The sequence below is a fragment of the Cinclus cinclus genome, chromosome 26, assembly GCF_963662255.1.
Source record: "Cinclus cinclus chromosome 26, bCinCin1.1, whole genome shotgun sequence".
Taxonomy (NCBI): domain Eukaryota; kingdom Metazoa; phylum Chordata; class Aves; order Passeriformes; family Cinclidae; genus Cinclus; species Cinclus cinclus.
The window spans coordinates 883,898-903,983 of record NC_085071.1 but is presented as its reverse complement, the minus strand read 5'-3'; the positions used below and the strand labels follow the sequence as shown (position 1 = coordinate 903,983).

The 20,086-nt window shown below is 45.9% G+C and overlaps 1 protein-coding gene across 1 annotated transcript in view; it reads left to right on the top strand.

Annotated features, from left to right (window-relative positions):
* Window positions 1–806: 806 nt before the first annotated feature.
* LOC134053807 (lethal(3)malignant brain tumor-like protein 3) overlaps window positions 807–20,086 on the top strand; it is a 33,516-nt gene continuing 14,236 nt past the window's right edge. The window contains exons 1-13 of the mRNA XM_062509037.1: window positions 807–1,113; window positions 1,429–1,534; window positions 2,858–2,915; window positions 3,920–4,008; window positions 5,186–5,290; window positions 5,904–6,039; window positions 6,535–6,626; window positions 7,576–7,727; window positions 8,502–8,578; window positions 10,091–10,176; window positions 17,681–17,791; window positions 18,976–19,090; window positions 19,191–19,290. Of these exons, the coding sequence (XP_062365021.1) occupies window positions 1,052–1,113; window positions 1,429–1,534; window positions 2,858–2,915; window positions 3,920–4,008; window positions 5,186–5,290; window positions 5,904–6,039; window positions 6,535–6,626; window positions 7,576–7,727; window positions 8,502–8,578; window positions 10,091–10,176; window positions 17,681–17,791; window positions 18,976–19,090; window positions 19,191–19,290 (1,289 nt within the window). The 5' untranslated portion in view covers window positions 807–1,051. The remainder of the gene's footprint in view (window positions 1,114–1,428; window positions 1,535–2,857; window positions 2,916–3,919; window positions 4,009–5,185; window positions 5,291–5,903; window positions 6,040–6,534; window positions 6,627–7,575; window positions 7,728–8,501; window positions 8,579–10,090; window positions 10,177–17,680; window positions 17,792–18,975; window positions 19,091–19,190; window positions 19,291–20,086) is intronic.

The window sequence follows — 20,086 nt, the reverse complement described above, 5'->3', positions numbered from 1 at the left end:
TAATCTTTGCAGCTATTTGCTCATCAGAAATGTTTGTGGGGTTTTTTTTGTTTGGTTGGCTTTTTTTGTTTGTTTGTTTGTTTTTTAATTTATTTTTTCTACTTGGTTGCATTTGCAGGTCAGGAGTAATAAAAGATGTGCAGTGACACTATTTAACACACTTTCATAATTTTATCTGGACCAATAAAGTGTTCTGGATGGCCCGTGTTTTAAGCTCCAGGGATGAATCTCTGAAGTTTGCCTTTATTCCTTTTCCAAAGCTGCCCTGCATGTGTGTCTGGATGGGTTTTCTAGTTCTGCATCTGGATTTCCTGTGATGTCCTTAGCAGGACAGGCTGTTTGTGTGCAGGGCTGTGCTGGAGCAGGAATGGGTGTCAAACCCCTCCCACCTTCCCAGCTCTCCCTGTTCCCCTTAGTGGTGCGGGAAGATGGGAATGGAATTATGGTCAGTTCATCACAGGTTATTTCTGTCACTGCTTGGGGAGACGGGTCAGATCCTTCCCTGCTCCAGAAGGGAATTCCTCTTGTGGGAGACAGCTTTTCATGAACTTCTCAAAGTGACTCCATCCCACGGGTGACAGTTCTCCACAAGCTGCTGCAACGTGGCTCACTGTTCCTCAGGGCCAGCACTCGAATCACTTATTTGTAAATCACCAGTTACCTTTGATTAAATCACTGTTTCAGCAGCACTCCCTCACAGATAGTATCACAGAGTCATTGAGGTTAGAAAAGACCTTTAAGGTCGTCAAGTCAAACAAGATGTGCCTGAGAGGACTACTGATGACCAGTGCTCCAAAATTAAAGTGTTACAAATAAAAGGTTGTTTTTTTGGGGTTTTTTTCTGCTGAGGTGGTGTGGCAGCACACAGATGATTGTTACTTCCATCATGATGGGATACTGAGTGTCAGTTAATGCAAGTTGGTAAAGGACTTTGACAGAACCCATTGCCTGAAAGATGTTTTAACATTTTAATGTAATAGTTGTCTTTTTCTTTTCTTCTGCAGCGCCCAGACAAGCGGTGCCCTTCTCTGATTCCCAAACCTGTGAGCAAATGGATTGCTTTGAGAATGGAAAGATTTGTACTCAAATGGGCTCGCAGCAGCACAGGGAGAGGTACAGAAATCCCAGATTTCCCCCATTTTTTGTTTGAAAACATTTAAATAGTACATGGTGTTGCTGTGAGTAGAATGAACCTGTCAGACCAAGTGTTACAGTTCTACATCCAGGAAATCCTGCAGACACCTTTCATTTCTTCAGGTCCTCAGCCCAGGCTTCCTCATTCCAAGAGGTTCAGAGACACTGGGAGCAGTGCAGGACTAATGTTGCACTTCTAATTTTATATTGGTTTTAATTTTGGATGTTTAATGATTAATCAGAGACGTTCCAGATGATTGCAGTGGGAAATAATGGAAATCTTACTACCAGCAGTGGCTGTCAGGTGACTGAGGCTGACAGACCTGTCAGACGTCTCCGGAGGAAGAGAAGATTGCCTCTGGATTTGGAGGATGAGGAGGAAAATGCGTATGAGGATGAGGTAAATGAGGCTGCATGTACTTCCTTTAAAGGGAGCTGTGAAAAGCAGGGGAGTTGTCTCAGACTTCCTTGTGCAGTGCAAACTGGGCTGAGGGAGGTTGTTCTGTACCCAGGGAATGGTCTGGATCTCATCCTGATTTACATCCATGATGGGAGTATCTGTAATGAGGAGTCACAGGGGGAAATGAATAGCTCAGGGGAAGTGAAAGTCAGTTCACAGTACAACACCACTTGTCTCCAGAATAACTACACTCAAATACTGTTGTGTGATATTGAAGATCAGTGTCAAACCACAGGGTTGGTTTGGGTTTTATGACATGCTTGCATGTACTCTCACTGTACCACCAGAAGCCTGTATTGATGCATAAGCAGCAGTACCTCAGTCCTGAGCTGATCTTGCCTTCAATTTCCTGCAGCCCCTAACTCCCTCCCGGGGCCATTCATGCCCCCCTGTGTTCTGCTCCCACCCATCAGTGCCTCTGAGCCATTTGTGTTTATTCAAATAATGCAGGGTTCTGTATGGTGGAACAGGGGTAGATGTTTATGGGCAGTAAAGCTGCAGCCTCTGCTGTCATGAGCAGTTTAACTCATCATCTTGCTCTGCTATTCTCTGGGATGTGGGTGAGATGTTTCTTCCCCCTTCTCCTTGTCCTCGTTAGAAACTGCCCCCCTGTCCCTTCTGGGGAATGTTTGGCAGGCAGCTTTGTATGGCACGTTTTGCCTGGTTTTGGTTTGCTCTGAGAAATGACAGCCTGGGAGGAATCAAACCTGAGTTCGCAAACACACAGAAGAAATGGGAATGACAGTCAGGCTTGGAGTGTGATGCGGGGCGACTACATTGTCTGGGGTGCTCATCTGACAGGAGTTACTTGAAGCTTTTGCTTCCTTCATGGCTTCATAAATTCATTTTTTCCCCTGTATCCATTCTCATAGATGGACGTAAGAAAGGGAAAGGAAAAAGGAGTGTTCCAGTAAGGCTGCTGACGTGAGCAGTAAATCCTGCATTGCAGAAAGCAAATCCTTTGTATTGTAATGGAGATTTTGGTCCTGTGCTGCTCTTTAGCAGCCCATTTATATGAACTGCATATGAATATATGCAGTAGCATATATTAAATAACATGTAAAGCACATTTGGATACCAAGATCAGTGTTATCTATGTAACATTCCCTCCTGATGTTCTTCCAGGGTTGTTCAAGAGACAGCAATGCTGGCTAATAGTCCTTTTAGTTACCTGTTACATCCGTGTTGTACCTGCATTGTGAGATGATCAGAGGGAGGGAAAACCAATCTTGCTAAACTTCTTTTTAACGTATCTATGTCTAGGAGAAGAATAAATCAAATAATATGAAAAGCCGCAGAAACACTAAACCAATAAAACAAGGTGAGCTAAGCTCATAGTCTATTTTTTTAAATGTTTATAGATTTTTTTAGTAGCTATTATAAAGTGAATAATAATAAACTGAAGAGGAAAGGACAGGAGAGCTCAATTCACATTTAGAGCAGCTTATTCAGTACATAACCCTCTTACCACAGTCAGCTTTGGAGGTGTATTAGCAGGAATATCCTGGATCTGCCTGCATGATTGGCACAGGGTAAGGATCTGGAAGGAGTCATCTTCATCCAGAGCTCACTGAAGACAATAAGAATCTTTTTTCCATTGACTTTGAAGAGCTTCAGCCACAGCCTACAGTGCTAAATAAAAAATAAATTGTAAACAATGTGATCGATTGTAGACTATGAGTTAAATGTATTATATACCTTTAATCTGTCCGTATGTAACTGGGGGGAGAGTTTTAATATACATTTAGAATGTAATTTTCTGTGTGTATGACTGTGGTTCTACCAGAATGAGTCCAAGTTGTTTTCATCATCCTAGAGCTGTCTCTCTAGTAGATGAATTGTGTTATTAGGAGGTTATAAATATAGGTGTGTATTTATAAAAAGAAATACTGTGAACTGAGAAAAAAAATCACTTGATTTTTAATTTATTTTAGCTGCACTTATATGCTTCTCTGTGCTGCCTGTTAGTTTATATTTAACCCCTTATTCCTCTGTGAAATGTCAGGAGGAGGAATTAATTCCCACAATTTTAAATTATTCTGTTTTGTCCAGAGTTTTCATTGCACCTTTCTGTGGGCAGCTTGCCAGCAGTACATGTGCTAGAGTTCATTTGACTTGTGGTACAATAAATGTTCATTTCTTGAGGAATGAGCACAGTTTTCCTTTTGCTGGAATTCTTACCTTTCCTCAAAATTTAGTAACACTGCCTCTTCTGGGGTGCCACAGCAAACGTGGGCGGAGAAGGACAAGAGAAGAGAGGAGGAGAAGCAGAGCAGGAGGCATCAGAGAGAAATGTTCATTTTCTTGTTGTTTTTGATTAATTAGTGCTTCCTGAAAAGAAGAAGGCATGGAACTGGTCTTCCTACTTGGAAGAGGAACAGATGCCAGCTGCTCCCCAAAAGCTGTTCAGAGAGGTTGGCAGCTTTTTTTCACTCTCTGGCTGTTTTTCTTGGGCAACATCACAGGATTACTGGCAGTCACAGGATTACCGGCTCGGTGGAGGTGGGACTGGAAACCACCCTTAAGCCAGCACTTGTATTTCTGAGTTGTTTTGTTACAAGCAGGCAGTAAATGTTTTCTGTCCAGGGAAGCAGGCATTTGCCCTGGGAGTCTCATCCCAACCAAGAGTGTAAAAAATGCTGGTTGAATCTCCCAGATGAGCAGCAGCTGTTTGGATCTGCTCTGCTCTGGCCCTGGCCCTGTGGGCTGTTAGGCAGCTTCCAAGGACAGCGGGAGAGGGACAGGCTGGTGTGTGTCACATGCCCCGTGTGGTTGTACAGAGCCCTCCCAGCCTGGCCCACTGCTGGCTCAGGGGTGCTGTGGGTTCCCTCGGGGTGCCGGGAGGGAGGTCGGGCGCTGGGGCAGTCCCATGGAGGAGCCAGAGGCTGAGCTCAGCCGTGGTGAAGTTGCCTCTGCACCCCAGTTAAATGTGCAGCTCCCAGTGAGCTCTTCAGAGCCCAGGGCTGTCGGTCCTTCCAGAGGGAGCTTAACAGAATCTAGTCCTGTCCCATCCTGCACTGGGTCATTTGCAATCCCAGTTCAGGGTGCTTTTAAACTTTTCCTGTATTTCAACTGTTACCCTTGGATTAAGACTGCAGATAAATGAAAACCACAGATGCTTTCTGGAATAACTGTAAAACTGGGCTGCAGATCAAGCCTGCCTTGTCCCTTTCACCATTTGAAGATGACAAGTTACCTTTGGGGAGAGTCTGGACTGACACAAAATGATTGTAGCTTTCCCAGCTCTTTGATTCTGCATTGAGCTGGGAAGGGGATTCTTTTGTGTTTAAGAGGAGCTCACTTCTGCATCTGCTCAAAGATGTGTTTGTAGCTAATTGCAACAGTTCAGTGTTTTTTGAGAGATTAATTAGAATAATGAGTAAATGTGAAATACGGTGATGGTGCCATTGCTGATCCCTGAGCTTGCACCAGTCTGTTGGAGCCGCAAACACTTGGGGTGGGATTTTCTTCTCTGAGGTGAACATTTGAGGCCTGAAATACAAAAACTTGAAGCCTTAAGTATGTTATGATTGCTCTGCAATAGATTTTGTCTTTAGGAATTAAAAAAAAATGTTTCTTCGCCCCCCACAGTATCAGTCATTTCCACAAGGCCGAAATGGATTTAAAGTTGGAATGAAATTGGAAGGGGTGGATCCTGAACACCCCTCTCGATTCTGTGTTCTCACAGTGGCTGAGGTAGTTGCTTTTCTTGTCTTTGATTCCAAAAGTCCCATGTACATCTAGATTTTTTTTCAATAAAATGTAGAAACATGAATGATAGTACTTTAGTTAGTTAATTAATGGTAGGAGTTCAGGGTGACATTGAAGGAACGGTGTTACGTGATTAAGGATCTTTGCCTGAAATCCTCCTGGCAGATTCTTGCACTTGTAACTAAGAAGAGCGTACCTATTAATTGTCTGTAGCGAACAAGTATGATAAAGAACAATGCCATGAGGCCCTAAGACTTAGTAAATAATAAAAAAATCAGAATGCTTTTATGCAGCTTCAGCTGTGTGAAATCTGGATTGATCTGGTATAGACATAAAAGTTCTGGGTCTGCTTTTGTAGCCCAAGAATGTGTGCATGGAACAGGAGCTCAGGGAGGTTCCACTGACCAGCTGTTTGAAGTGGGAAAAGAGGAGTGTGGAAACTGGGAGAACAAGTGAGTTAAAATTCAACTAGAGTTTCTGAGAAATAAATGAGATCCTAAGTTACTTTCTCTGTAAGTGCAAATATGAGGGGGTATTTTTTTAGTGATTTTCTTTCTCCTTTTATCCTTGGTGATAATCAGAGCTTCTCTCACTGTAGGTCCAGGGGTACAGGATGCGACTGCACTTCGATGGTTACCCAGAGTGCTATGACTTCTGGGCTAATGCTGATTCCTCAGACATCCATCCTGTGGGCTGGTGTGAGAAAACAAGCCATAAGCTGCTTCCTCCTAAAGGTATGACAGAAAATAGAGTGGTCTACAAGAAACCATAAATTCTTACTAAGATCTAGATGTCCTTGCTCTGCATATTTCATTTTTAGTGTGATTTCATTGTGGAACTCAATCTGAGGGGCTAAAGGGAAGCGGTTTAACTAACACAGTGACTCACAAAAGAGCAAAATATCTTCTCTGTGATATTCCCAAAGACTGACGTTCTTAGTTACAGTAGAAACTCTGGATTGGATGTCTCTCTCTGCTTCAGAACTTGATTCTTTCCTGCATTCAGTTCTTTCCTGCATTCAGTTTCCTAGAAACATTTGAAGGTTGAGATTAATGATTGGCCATTATGGTGAAAAAGAGAGAGCTAGTTTAGCTGAAATGCACAGCCCCTGGAAGATCATATCAGTTATCATACAAAGTTCATATTCTTTCCAGGTAATTTCCATTTCTGAAAAATTCACCAGAATGTACCAGGGCCATGTAAAACAATCTTTTTTTCTCTCTTCCTAGGTTTCAAGGAGGGAGAATTTAATTGGACTTCCTATCTGAAGAACTGCAAAGCTCAAGCAGCTCCAAAAAGCCTTTTTAAGACCCTCAGCAGTGTAAGTGGTGATATGGAATAGAAGGAGTTTCAGTAGGTCTGGTGCTAAGTGAGTTTTGACCAGAATATTTATGTGGTTTTAATATGCTCATGTCAGAGGTACAGCCACAGTACAATCAGATGCTAACTACTTCCTGCTGTGTTTTATTTTTAAGAAGGAAATCTAGTACAATTTTTCTTCCTTCCCCCAGTGACTGACTTTCCAGAGAAAGCATTTGTATTAACCTTCCTCCTTAATGCTGGAAAAAAAGATTTACTGAACCATTTATTAAATATATTACAACAGTCTGTTTTACTGTGCCCCTACAGTCGAGATATTCGTGTCACTTTCCTCTAATTTAGTAATTTCCAAAATAATTCCTGGTTTCCAGCAGCATGCTTGTGTGTGCTGTGGAATTCATTATGGGGCTGTGGATCTTGAGCATTTGTCATCCTTCCCTACTGGTGCTTTCTCAGTGGTTGTTAACCTCAGTTCCCATGAAATCCTCCGTCTCATTTCATGTTACTGGGGTGACACAAAGCCCATGGGCTGGTGGATTGGAAGCTGCACATGGACAGTCACTGACTCCAGTAGGATCAGGGCCCAGCTCTGCCCTGCTTCCCATTCAGTCACTCCTTCTCCTTGAAGACTCTCCTAACTTTTCCACCAGAAAAAGACACTATGTGCAATGCCCATTATCCTCAGCAAACCATAGGGGGATGTCTCAGCCTGGGAGTCTGCAGTGGTCGGTGTACCTGGAAATGCTGTTTTTTGTGCCACATTAGCTAGTTTTTAGTAATAAGAACAGTCATTGCCAGAACTCATGGAAATCCTGTCTGCAAACCTCTTGATAGTCACTGTAGTGTGTTTTGGTTTGTGGGTTTTGGGGTCAAAGGAGTTTATAAGGGGGATTTCAGCGGCTTGACCAAGAATGTGGCTGATTTCCCTTTCATGGTGTCCTGTTCCTCAGCCTGTCACACCTTCTGGATTTCGTGTGGGAATGAAACTGGAGGCAGTGGACAAGAAGAACCCGTCACTGGTTTGTGTTGCCACCATCACAGACATGGTGGAAAACCGGCTGCTGATCCATTTCGATAACTGGGACGAGAGCTACGACTACTGGTAAAAGATTCTATTTCTGATACATGTCTGCTGGTAGACTGGCTGTGCTTTAAATGCAGATTCTAAAGTTGGGATCTTATATCAGTTGTCAGGCTTCTGAATAGTTACTTGGGGCTTTCACAAAGAGCTGGTTTCCCAGTAGTTCCCTTTCCATTTGTGTGCCAGGCAGCTCAGTGGAGAACCTGTGGGGGTGGCCTGAGCTGTCTGGGAAGCATTGGAGGTAAGAAAACTCCTTGTGGTACCTGGAAGGGCTTCAGGAGAGATGGAGATGGCCTTTGGACAAAGCATGGTGGGACAGGACAAGGGAAATGGCTGCCCACTGCCAGAGGGCAGGGCTAGATGGGATATTGGGAAGGAATTGTTCCCTGGCAGGGTGGGCAGGCCCTGGCACAGGGTGCCCAGGGAAGCTGTGGCTGTCCCTAGATCCCTGGCCATGTCCAAGGCCAGTCTGGACAGACGTTGGAGAAGCCTGGAACAGTGGAAGGTGTCCCTGCCTGTGGCAGGGAGTGGAGTGGAACAGGATGGGCTTTAAGATCCCTTCCAACAAAACCATTGAAAGATTTACTTTGTATTTCCCTTTCTTTTCGGACAGCTTGAATGCCCTGAAAGCCCAGTGTTACACATTTTAAGGAGGCAGTGCATGTCTTCTACACCATGATCACACACACTGAAAGCATCTGCTCACCCAGCAAAGGCCTATCAGACAGCATTTGAAATCCTGCCTTTCTTCTTGCTTTCCATCTGACTGGTGCCAACTTTCCCTCTTTGATTCAGGTGTGAAACAAGCAGCCCATATATCCGTCCTGTCGGCTACTGCCAGGAAACTGGAACCCTACTGACAACACCACCTGGTAGGTTGCAAGTGAGACTTACTTCCTGCCTCAGCCAAAAAAACCTGTAAACTGTATCTTCCATATAATTAGATGTTTGCAAGTTACAGGTGTGCTTCAGAACTCTTTACTGACTTGAGTAATATTATTGTTCCTACTTTTTGCCACTGCAATTTATGTTGTTTCATAGTTCTTTGAAGAAATGGAACAAGCTTTGGTAATTTATGATTTAATTTGATTTTAGAAGGGAAAAAGTGAGAAGGACTTCCAGCATTTCCTGCAAGGTGAGCTGGGAGAAAAAGGGATCTGTACCATGATTTCCTAGATGGAATTTCTGGAAATCACAGAATACTCTGGGTTGGAAGGACCCACAAGAATCATTAACTCCAACCCTTAAGTGAGTGGCCCATACAGCGATTGAACTACAGCCTTGACATTGCTAGCACCATGCTCTAATGATTTCCTAGATGGAATTTCTGGAAATGAAGGAGTAACTGAATCCACATCTCTTTCTGATGTACTGGAATTTGGTAAATTAAGAGAATGTTGGCAAATAAGAGAGGACAGAACATGCAAGGAAACCAGTGTTGTTTTCAGGCCTTGGAAGTGCTCATTCACATTAAAAATAGCAAACATAAAAAAATTAAGCTTGACATTTATCAGACTGACAGCCCTGGAGCAAGAATTCCTGTATTTGCCATGTTCCAGGTTCAGTGGAGCAGGAAGCACTGCCCGATCCCTCTGCAGGGGTGAAATTGGCCTCAGTGTCTTCACTGTAGATGTAGAAGGGGTTGTGAACATTCCCTCTTAGCAGCACCACATCTGTCCCTGCTCCTGGAAGGTTCAGCAGGGCTGGGCTCTGCAGTTCTCTGCTAATATTAGGTTTTCTTGTGCCCCCAAAAAATCCTGCAGCCAGTTCTGGTCTCTGCTGAGGGACTTAAATGCAGCAGTTTGCAGACTGTGCTCTTAATTTGTCACTGCACCCTCCTGCCAAAAGGAACCCATCCTGGGAGTAAAAATTACTGAAATAGAAAAAAATAGAGCAGTTTCTTAAATGTAATTGTCAGGGAGAGACATCCCACTGTTCTTAGAGCAGCACACCCATGGAGCCTTTTCTCTCCAGGCTGCTGAGTTTACTCAGCCTGGGTGAGTGGGCAGCAGGAGAGGAGAGAAGGTTCTACAGTCTTACAGGTACACAGACGTAGAGTAGTTAATAAGACAGGACATTAATTTAGTGATGCCATTGCACATCACAGAATCCTCTGACTAGCTCATAATTGGAGTTTTCTCTAGAGAATAAGAATTGATTAAGCTGTGCAGAATTGAACTCACCAGGGTTCAAGCCCAGTGTAAAACTGGGGAACTGGCAGAGCTTCTCTGGGTTCTGGAGGTGGTGGCTAGGAGCAAACAGGCCATTTTCCAGCACCATCCATTGTCAGTGCTAATTACAGTGTCACAGAGCTGCCTTTTTGCTGTTTGTAACATAAATGTGGGGGTTTTCTTAAAGGAATGTTAATTCTCTTGTTTTTTCAGGACACAGGGATTCCCAAGCCTTCTCATGGGAGAAATACTTGGAAGAAACTAATTCGCAAGCAGCCCCAGCAAGAGCATTTAAACTGGTGGGTGAATTTCTTTGATTGTTCTTGCTCAGGTGCTGTTATCCGCATTTTTTTTTTTTTTTGCTAGAGGCTTTATTTGAGTGTGGTTCACCTTGTCTGTGCCAGGAGGGTGGTTTACTTTGAGTTTAAGATTGTCTCAGTTCTGCTGAAACAAAAACACACAGCAAAATACAAGATTTTTTTTTTTAAATACTGTGGAAAGCTGGCTTGGAAAGGATTTTTGACTAAGTATCTTCAGTGGCTCCATTAGCAGACTTAAGGGCAGTCCACGCAGGTAACTGTGGCTTCCAGAGGTATGTGGGAACTGCCTCACAGAGAGGAGAAGGAGTGCAGTTACCTGGTGTCCCCTCTACATGAAGTTTTAAAAACCTTTCTAAAATTCACCTTGCAGTTGTTCAAATCCATACTCCAGAGGCTGGAACTAGGGTAGAGAAGTTCATATCAAGGCTTTACGTGCGCTGATGTAGTTCTTAGTCCTTCTAGGGAGGAGCCAGCTGTGCCCTCCACAGAAATAAGTGTATTAACATGTGAAAGAGCATCTCTTCCAAACCCCTGGGTGCACTAAGACCATCCTGCAGACTCAGTGTGAAGGTGCTTCTCTCAACCTTGGCATCATGAGCTTTTGTTTCTTTCATTGCAGCTCATTGTGTTTATCTGGAATCTCACTGTGAGCAGAAGCAAACAAAATACCTTTAAAATATCTGTATTTTAATTTGATTTTTTTCCTTCCACACTGCTGGCTTACCTTGCTAAACTTTGCAATATGTTTGAAAACTGTTCTTTGCCATTGTGACACGTGTCCTGGTTCCTTTTTCTGAAGTGAGAGTTGCAGGTTAATACCTGCTGCCCTCCTGAATATTTTTGTGGAAAGGTCTTTGGGACTGAGGAGGAAAAGCAATCAGGGAGGCCTCAGATAAGAGAGACAAAAATCTAGCGAGACAGGTTTGATAATTGCCAGATCTCAGCAGGTGTCCTAGTGAGGTTGGTGCAGACTGCAAGGTGGTGTCAGGGAGGTGGAAGAGGTTTTTGCCTCTTCAGAGAACTGTATGGCTTTAAGTGGAGTTATCTGCAGACAGTGGAGCTCCAGAACATCCCTGGGACTGAGGTTTCCCGTAGCTGGGAAACACCTTGGAGCCAGCGGCAGTATGAGGAGTGGAGCCTGTCAGTGGGACAGAGTTATTGCCCCCAAGGGTGGACTAGGCTTTTCCAAACCACACTCCTAAAATCCCAATAGAGCTGGGCAATGTGAACTTAAAACTCCCAGCCCAAGTCCTCTGTAGGATCTGTAATTGTGGCTTCTTCCCTCAGATTTTCAGGGTCTAAAGTGTGATGAGAAGTGTCATCTGAACATTAGAGGGCTTTGCTCAGGACAGGGAGCTTGTTCAGTATTGAGAGCTCCCTTCTTTGGATTCTTCCAAAGTGAAGTGTCCTCCTGTCTTGGTTTGAAAGACAGGTGTTTGCTAAGGAAAGCAGAAGCCTCCCTTTGGACTGAAAAAATGTGATCCTTCCTTCCTACAGATTATTATGATTTTGAAATTAAGGGAGCTCTCAGGCAAAGATATGGGGGTAGGAATAACAGTTCTTTACTAGTATATCTAACAAGACAAACAAGAACAACAACAGCTATGAAATTACCCACAAACAGAACAGTAACTCAGTCCCAGTGTTTTTTGGCTGCAGGCACCTTTTCCCTGAGCTGCAGTTCCCGGTGCTGGGGGCGGGCGGGTCCCGCAGAGCCGCAGGAGGGCTGGGGGTGATGGCAGTGCTGTCCCAGGGGGAGAGAGAGATGGAGAGAGAGCTCTCCGCTCACGGTGTCGGTCCCGGTGCTCAGTAGAGTGCTGGATGGTGGTAGCTCACAGCGAGAAGACAGCCGGGCAGGGTCCGACAGCAGTGAGGATGGTTCCCGACGCTGGGATAGCGGGGATGGGGCAGAGGCGACGATTGTCCTTCTTGTCCCAACTCCAAGGGGGAAATGGGCCGAGGCCCAGCCTTCCGCTTCCTCTTCTGGTTGTTTGAATCTGGCACGGGGTTTCCCTTCTCTCTCCCCTCCCCCTTGTGACCAGGGCCCAGTCAACAGGTATCTTAGCATGACAATGGGGAAAATTCCACAGAGGGAAAAGGGAGAGAACCAACCCCCAACATTATCCACCCTGAATTTTCCCATACCATCATGCTACATCAAATTAAAATCTTCAAATTATAGACATCCATACAGTTACAGATACAGGCACAGTATCATAGGTGGTTCACCCTAAAACAAGGTTTCCTTGGGGTATGCATCGGGTCTTTCCATCCCTTTGCATGATCCACCAGGTACACCCTGGCCCTTGAGCAAAAACCACCCCCCGAATTGGATTGTCTTTGCTGGATACGGAGTTCACTCAAACAGTTTTTCCTAGCATACCTCTCATATGCACCACTGGAACCTTGTCCCTATCTGGTGTTCTCAAGGGCTCAGACTGGGCAGGGCCTGCTCGATTAGTGGAACCTCAGGTGTTCACTAACCATGTGGCCTTTGGTAGATTAATCTCCCAGTTCTTGAAAGTCCCCCCACCCAGTGCCTTCAAGGTGGTTTTAAGCAGTCCATTGCACCGTTCCACTTTCCCAGCCGCTGGTGCGTGATAAGGAATGTGGTACACCCACTCGATGGCGTCTTCTCTGGCCCAGGTGTTTATGAGGCTGTTCTTGAAATGAGTCCCATTGTCTGACTCAATTCTCTCAGGGGTACCATGTCTCCAAAGGACTTGCTTTTCCAGGCCCAGGATGGTGTTGCGGGCAGTGGCATGAGGCACAGGGTAGGTCTCCAACCATCCAGTGGTGGCTTCCACCATGGTCAGCACGTAGCGCTTGCCTTGGCGTGTCTGAGGCAGTGTGATGTAGTCAATCTGCCAGGCCTCCCCATACTTATATTTGGACCACCGCCCCCCATACCAGAGGGGCTTCACTCGCTTGGCTTGCTTGATGGCAGCACACGTCTCACAGTCATGGATAACCTGGGAAATGCTGTCCATGGTGAGATCCACCCCTCGGTCTTGTGCCCACTTATAGGTAGCATCTCTGCCTTGATGACCTGAGGCATCGTGGGCCCATCGAGCCAGGAACAACTCTCCCTTGTGTTGCCAGTCTAAGTCTATCTGTGACACCTCTATCCTTGCAGCCTGATCTACTTGCTCATTGTGTTGGTGCTCCTCATTAGCCCGACTCTTGGGGACATGGGCATCTACATGACGGACCTTTACGGGTAGCTTCTCTGCCCGACTGGCAATGTCTTTCCACTCATCAGCAGCCCAGATTGGTTTTCCCCTACGCTGCCAGTTAGCTTTTTTCCATCTTTCCAGCCAACCCCACAGAGCATTGGCTACCATCCATGAATCAGTGTAAAGGTAAAGCTTTGGCCACTTCTCTCTTTCATCAATGTCCAGGGCCAGCTGAATGGCTTTGAGTTCAGCAAGTTGACTTGATCCACCTTCTCCTTCAGTAGCTTGTGCAACCTGTCGTGTGGGGCTCCATACGGCTGCTTTCCACTTCCAGTTCATCCCCACGATGCGACAGGAACCGTCAGTGAAAAGAGCGTAGCGAGTTTCATCTGCTGGCAGTTGGTTGTATGGCGGGGCTTCATCAGCCCGGGTCACTTGTTCTTGCTCCTCTTCATCGGCAAGACCAAAATTTTCACCTTCTGGCCAGTTTGTAATTATTTCCAATATCCCAGCGCGATTTGGGTTTCCGATACAGGTGCGCTGTGTGATGAGGGCAATCCATTTGCTCCATGTGGCATCAGTGGCGTGGTGGGTAGAGGGGACCTTCCCTTTAAACATCCACCCCAGCACTGGTAGTCGGGGTGCCAGGAGGAGCTGTGCTTCTGTGCCAGTCACCTCTGAGGCAGCTTGAACTCCTTCAGAAGCAGCCAAGATCTCCTTCTCTGTTGGGGTGTAGTTGGCTTCAGATCCTCTGTAACTTCGGCTCCAGAATCCCAGAGGTCGGCCTCGGGTCTCACCAGGTACCTTCTGCCAAAGGCTCCAGGACAAGCCCTTGTTCCCGGCTGCAGAGTAGAGCACATTCTTCACCTCTGGTCCCATCCTGACTGGGCCGAGGGCTACAGCATGAGCGATCTCCTGCTTGATCTGGGCAAAGGCTTGCTGCTGCTCAGGGCCCCAGTGGAATTCGTTCTTCTTCCGGGTGACCAGGTAGAGAGGGCTCACGATCTGGCTGTACTCAGGAATGTGCATTCTCCAAAAGCCTATGGCACCTAGGAAAGCTTGTGTTTCCTTCTTGTTGGTTGGTGGAGACATCGTGGTGATCTTATTGATGACCTCAGTGGGGATTTGGTGCCGCCCATCTTGCCACTTTACTCCCAGGAACTGGATCTCTCGGGCAGGACCTTTGACTTTGCTCCTCTTGATGCCGATTCAGCTCCCAGCAGAATCTGGATGATCTTCTCTCCTTTCTCAGATACTTCCATTGCCGTGTTCCCCCACACAATGATGTCATCAATGTACTGCAGATGTTCTGGAGCTTCACCCTTTTCCAGTGCAGCCTGGATCAGTCCATGGCAGATGGTGGGGCTGTGTTTCCACCCCTGGGGCAGTCGGTTCCAGGTGTACTGCACGCCCCTCCAGTTGAAAGCAAACTGAGGCCTGCACTCTGCTGCCAGAGGAATGGAGAAAAATGCATTGGCAATGTCAGTGGTGGCGTACCACTTTGCTGCCTTGGACTCCAGCTCGTACTGGAGTTCCACCATGTCTGGCCGGCTAGCTCAGTCAGAGCATGAGACTCTTAATCTCAGGGTCGTGGGTTTGAGCCCCAGGTTGGGCGCCAAAATCTGTCCTGGTTTGAAAGACAGGCCTTTGCTAAGGAAAGCAGAAGCCTCCCTTTGGACTGAAAAAATGTGATCCTTCCTTCCTACAGATTATTATGATTTTGAAATTAAGGGAGCTCTCAGGCAAAGATATGGGGGTAGGAATAACAGTTCTTTACTAGTATATCTAACAAGACAAACAAGAACAACAACAGCTATGAAACTACCCACAAACAGAACAGTAACTCAGTCCCAGTGTTTTCTGGCTGCAGGCACCTTTTCCCTGAGCTGCAGTTCCCAGCGCTGGGGGCGGGCAGGTCCCGCAGAGCCGCAGGAGGGCTGGGGGTGATGGCAGAGCTGTCCCAGGGGGAGAGAGAGATGGAGAGAGAGCCCTCCGCTCACGGTGTCATCCCGGTGCTCAGCAGGGTGCTGAATGGTGGTAGGTTAAAGTGAGAAAAAACAGCAGTGAGGATGGCTCCCGGTGCTGGGATGGCAGGGATGGGGCACAGGTGGCGATCGTCCTTCTCGTCTGAACTCCAAGGGGAAAATGGGCTGAGGATGTCTCCTTTCCTGTTTTCCAGACATTTCTGCAGCCATTGCTCTGCTCTTTCAGGTAGCAGGCTTTGAGAGAAGAGTTGAAGGACCAATTCTGGCTCTCATGAAACTCCAGAGTGCAAATTAGCATCAAAAACTTACGTTTCAAAAATGAGACAGAAAAGAAAAGGTATTTGATATATCAGCAGTTAATAGAACTCTTTCAAGATCAAACCTCGTTATTTTTCTGGCTTGGTTGGACTGAAGTGCAAATAAATGGCAAAGCTATTGATTTTTTAAAAATTATTATTATTATTCCAGCTAGCAATTACAGGAAATCAGTACATAAAAATGCGGATTGAGAGCCAGAACAGGCATTTCTCACTGAATCAGCTTTTAACAATTTTAAAGAGCTGTCTTATGTAGTGTGGAGACACAGGTCACCAGTACAAATAGCAGGTCTTTGGTTTGGATTTCAGCCCTCTCCACCCAAAAACTCAGGAGACAGCTCCAGTGTAAGCATTGTTATGCATATTGTATATGCCCATCCTCTTGGACTGGCAATTCCAAAGCATTCATAAGCTGTTGCCAAAAGGGCAGCAACTCTTCAGCAAGGCTTAAGTAAAGAGCCTGGCTCCTCTTCTGGGCAGGATTTGGACCTTGAGCACTCATCTCCTTCTTCAGGGAGGAAAGACAATGTTGGCTTGTTAATAAGATGTTCTTGAAAATAACAGCATCTTAGATTGTCTGTTTTGTGGTGTGTCCAGTGTCTGACAGCCCATTGATAGATGTCTGTGTCCAGGTGAAATGACCAAAGAGGAACTTCAGGTGTGGAGTTAAACCCCTTAGCTCAGGAGTGCATCTCCTTCCTGCCCCCAGCCACTGGCAGTAAAAATGGTAAGGAAGACTGGGAGGGAAGAGTGATTTTTTAATAATTTCATTAACCTTTTTGTCATGTTCAAATAGACAATTTATCATTTCTTGCTAAAATCCTGACCTCTGTGTGCAGAAGTGAAGAGGGACATGTTTTGAGTGAGCATCCATAACCCCCTGCTGAGGAGGTCAGAGGAGGAATTTGCAATGAGATAAATGGAAAAAGTGGTAAAAGCTGTTTGTTGCTTAGAGGTTACACAGGGTGCTGCCAAGGGCACACATCAGGTCAAAGGACATGCTGGAGTTTTCCCAACGACTTCAGGATTTGAGGAAAAGGATGAGTCTCTGCAGGGGGAGGCTTCAGGCCAGAGCTGCTGTGAGTCTCAGCACAGCAGCTCCCAGCAGTTGTTCACGAGCAGTGCAGGCATCAGGAATAATCTGTGTAATGAGGGTAACTGTGGTAGCCAGGAGCTGTAGCTGATGCCAGGGAGGATGTAGGGTACTGAAGTGAGGCTTCACCCAATGGCATGTTCAGATGTGAAAAGTGAGGAACTGGCCACTGTCCTTGCTGGTGTGACATCACAGAATAGTTAGGTTGGAAGAGAGGCTGAAGATCATCCATTCCAACCCCCTGCCAAGGCAGAGTCACCTGGAGTAGGTGACACAGGTGGGTTTGGAATTTTACATCCAGGTGGGCTTGGAATGTCACCAGAGAAGGAGACTCCACACCCTCTCTGGGCAGCTGTTCAGTGCTCTGCCACCCTCCATAGAAAGCTCTTCCTCATGTTGAGGAGGAACCTCTGTGGTTTAGTTCAGGGCCATTGCTCCTTTTCCTGTCACTGGGACCTGCTGGAGAGTTTGGCACCATCCTCTGACACCTGCCCTGGAGTTACTCATATGTACTGTTGAGATTTCTCCCCTCTCAGTCTCCTCTTCTAGAGAAGACCATGTCCCTGCTGTGTGGGAGGTGTGCTGTCAGTCTGGGGAGTCCGTGTCAGTGGAGCTGCTTGTGGTGGTCCCTGGCCTTTTGTCCGTGTGGGGAGGGTCTCTTGTCCTGGCTGGGACAGCTGCTGTGTGCTGAGCCACCTCAGGGTACCTCTCCAGCAGTATGGGGCTGCTAACAAACACTCAGTCCTCTTGGGAACTCTGATTTTAGTCTTTGAACAATCTGCCAGGTGAGATAACCCAAAGCTCCAAAGGCTCCTAGGAGTGGATGGAAACTGGAGTACATTTCATTCAGAGCAGGTACCAGCTCTGAAGTCCAAGAATTCTTAGCATTCTGCTTACAATCCTCTCTTCCAGCGTCCTCCTCATGGATTCCAGGTTAATACGAAGTTAGAGGCTGTGGACAGACGAAATCCCATCTTGATAAGAGTGGCAACAATCGTTGACAAAGACAACCACCGTGTTAAGGTACGACCTTGCTCCCAGGTGCAGAGCCTGTGCTGAGAGCCCCGGGATGGGCAGTGCAGTGAAAACACCCCTTGGGAAGGAGGAGCAGCAAACAGCAGCCTGGCAGCTGCTGTGGCCTCCGGGCCTGCCCAACTGGAGACAGTTCCTGTTGCTTTGTTTTGCTGAAATCTGATGGAATTGACCTGGTGTTAGTTGCTGTTCTAATGCAGCTGTTTTGAACTAACACTTGACAGTGTGATGTCCAATCTCTTGGCATTTTCCATGTGATCTCTGTGACTGATGGAAGCATGAGTGTACTGCTGGGGAAGCTGCCTGACTGGGTTTTTTTCCTACCAGGAAAGGAAAACCCAATGCAACTTAAACTCTGGTACATGTGGGAAGCAGCATCATCCTCCAGTACAAATTTGTCATATAAATGCATTTTAACCTAGTCTTTTCGTGGAAGTATATTGCCCAAATAATCTATTGTGCTGCATTGGCTTCTGAGGAACTAATTATGAGCCAGCTGAATTGGAGGCTGCACTGATGGGGGCTCCGTGGCCACAGGTCTCCTTCTCAAAGGATAATTCCATGGGCAGGAGTGGAGTTCACTCCCCATTATCTGGTTGATTCCGAGTCTCATTGCTGTGCACAAAAGCCAAGCTTTGCCAGTCCATAGTGGCATGATACTCAATTCATACACTGAAACTTTGCTGCATGAACAACCCAGTAGCCTTTAAACTCCAGCGATCCTCAGTCTCTGTTAACCTGACCTGGATCTGAGCTACTACCAGTCTCTTCATCTAGCAGAAAATTGCAGCTTGTTCACTGCAAAACCCGCTGAACTGAACTTGTTGGGGTTTTTTGTTGTTGTTGTTTTGGGACAGAGAAAACAAAACAAATAAGCATTTGTGTTTGCATAGCTTTGGACTTTGTGTGTTAGAGCACCCCATGGGCTGTGGGGGTGACAGACTGTGTCACCAGAAGAACCCAGTTATTCTGTAAAACACAGATTCAGGAAAACAAAGAATTAGACTGAACACAAACATGATTTTGCCTGACCGAACGACTGATCTGTTCAGTCGTTGAATTGAACCGAATGAATCAGCCCCAAGCTGAGCAAGGGGAAACAAAGGGGGAACTTAGCATAAAAAGCTGAGTCATGCCCTGAACTGCGTCTTTCCTAAGACTTCTGCTTCTTTCAGATACATTTTGATGGCTGGGACCATCACTATGATTTCTGGGTGGATGCAGACAGCCCTGACATCCATCCTGTGGGCTGGTGTGACAAAACTGGACACGCTCTGCAAGTCCCTCTAGGTAAATACAGGACATGCTGTTGTTACATTGAATAATTTCCTAAGTGCGGTTTGCTCCTCACATGAAAACCTGTTTATCTTCCTTTTTTTACTACTCTCAGGTGCTGAAGACCCAGAGGGAGCAGTGGGACAGGCGTGTCCTACTCCAGGCTGCCAGGGGATCGGGCACGTCCGGGGCCCCCGATATGGAACACATTACACGTACGTAGATGAGTGCTGTTAATAGCAACAGCAGCAGCAACACCACCACCACCTAATAATAATAATAATAATAATAATAATAATAATAATAATGAAGATTATGTTGCAGCGCCAAGCAACACTGCACTGAAGTGATCTCAGGGTCGTTATTCTGGAGATACCTATAACTGCAATCACAGCTCCCTCTTGTGTCTAAGCAGGCTGGTTCATCATAAATTCTGTTTATACCACTATAATCATTATAGCTGCAATGCAAACAGATTCATTCCCTCCAGTTTCTGTACTCCTTCAGCAGTACTGAAGGAGTTCTGTTTGTAAAATAATACACTCAAGAACAACATGAAAGGAGACAGTTGAAGAGGAGAGGGCATGGGTAGGATGTTAAAATGAGGAGAGGTTGCTCATGTTTTGTGCTCTGCCTTTTGATTTATTGTGTACTCTTGGAAGATGAAGCTTTTTCTTAAGTAAATTATTTTAAGAGCAATAAAACAATCTCAGTTGGGAGGTCAGAAGACTTGGTAATTTATAAGGTAATAAAGGGCTTTGAATTTTTCAGACTGAAAGATGCAGAACTCTGTTGATTTATGAAATGTTGTTCTGGTTTGCAGGTTACAGAGGATGATCTCTTCTTGTCTTCTGCAGTGGTTCTTTGGCAACATGAATTTGATTTTTAATTCTGCCATATAGTCCCTTGCTTTCTCACACCTAGAGCTGGGTAATAGCAGCTCCTGAGAGTTGTTGGCCTCATTTTTTTGGCTTTGTGATGGATTTCTCTGTCTGAGGTAGGGAAGAGTGT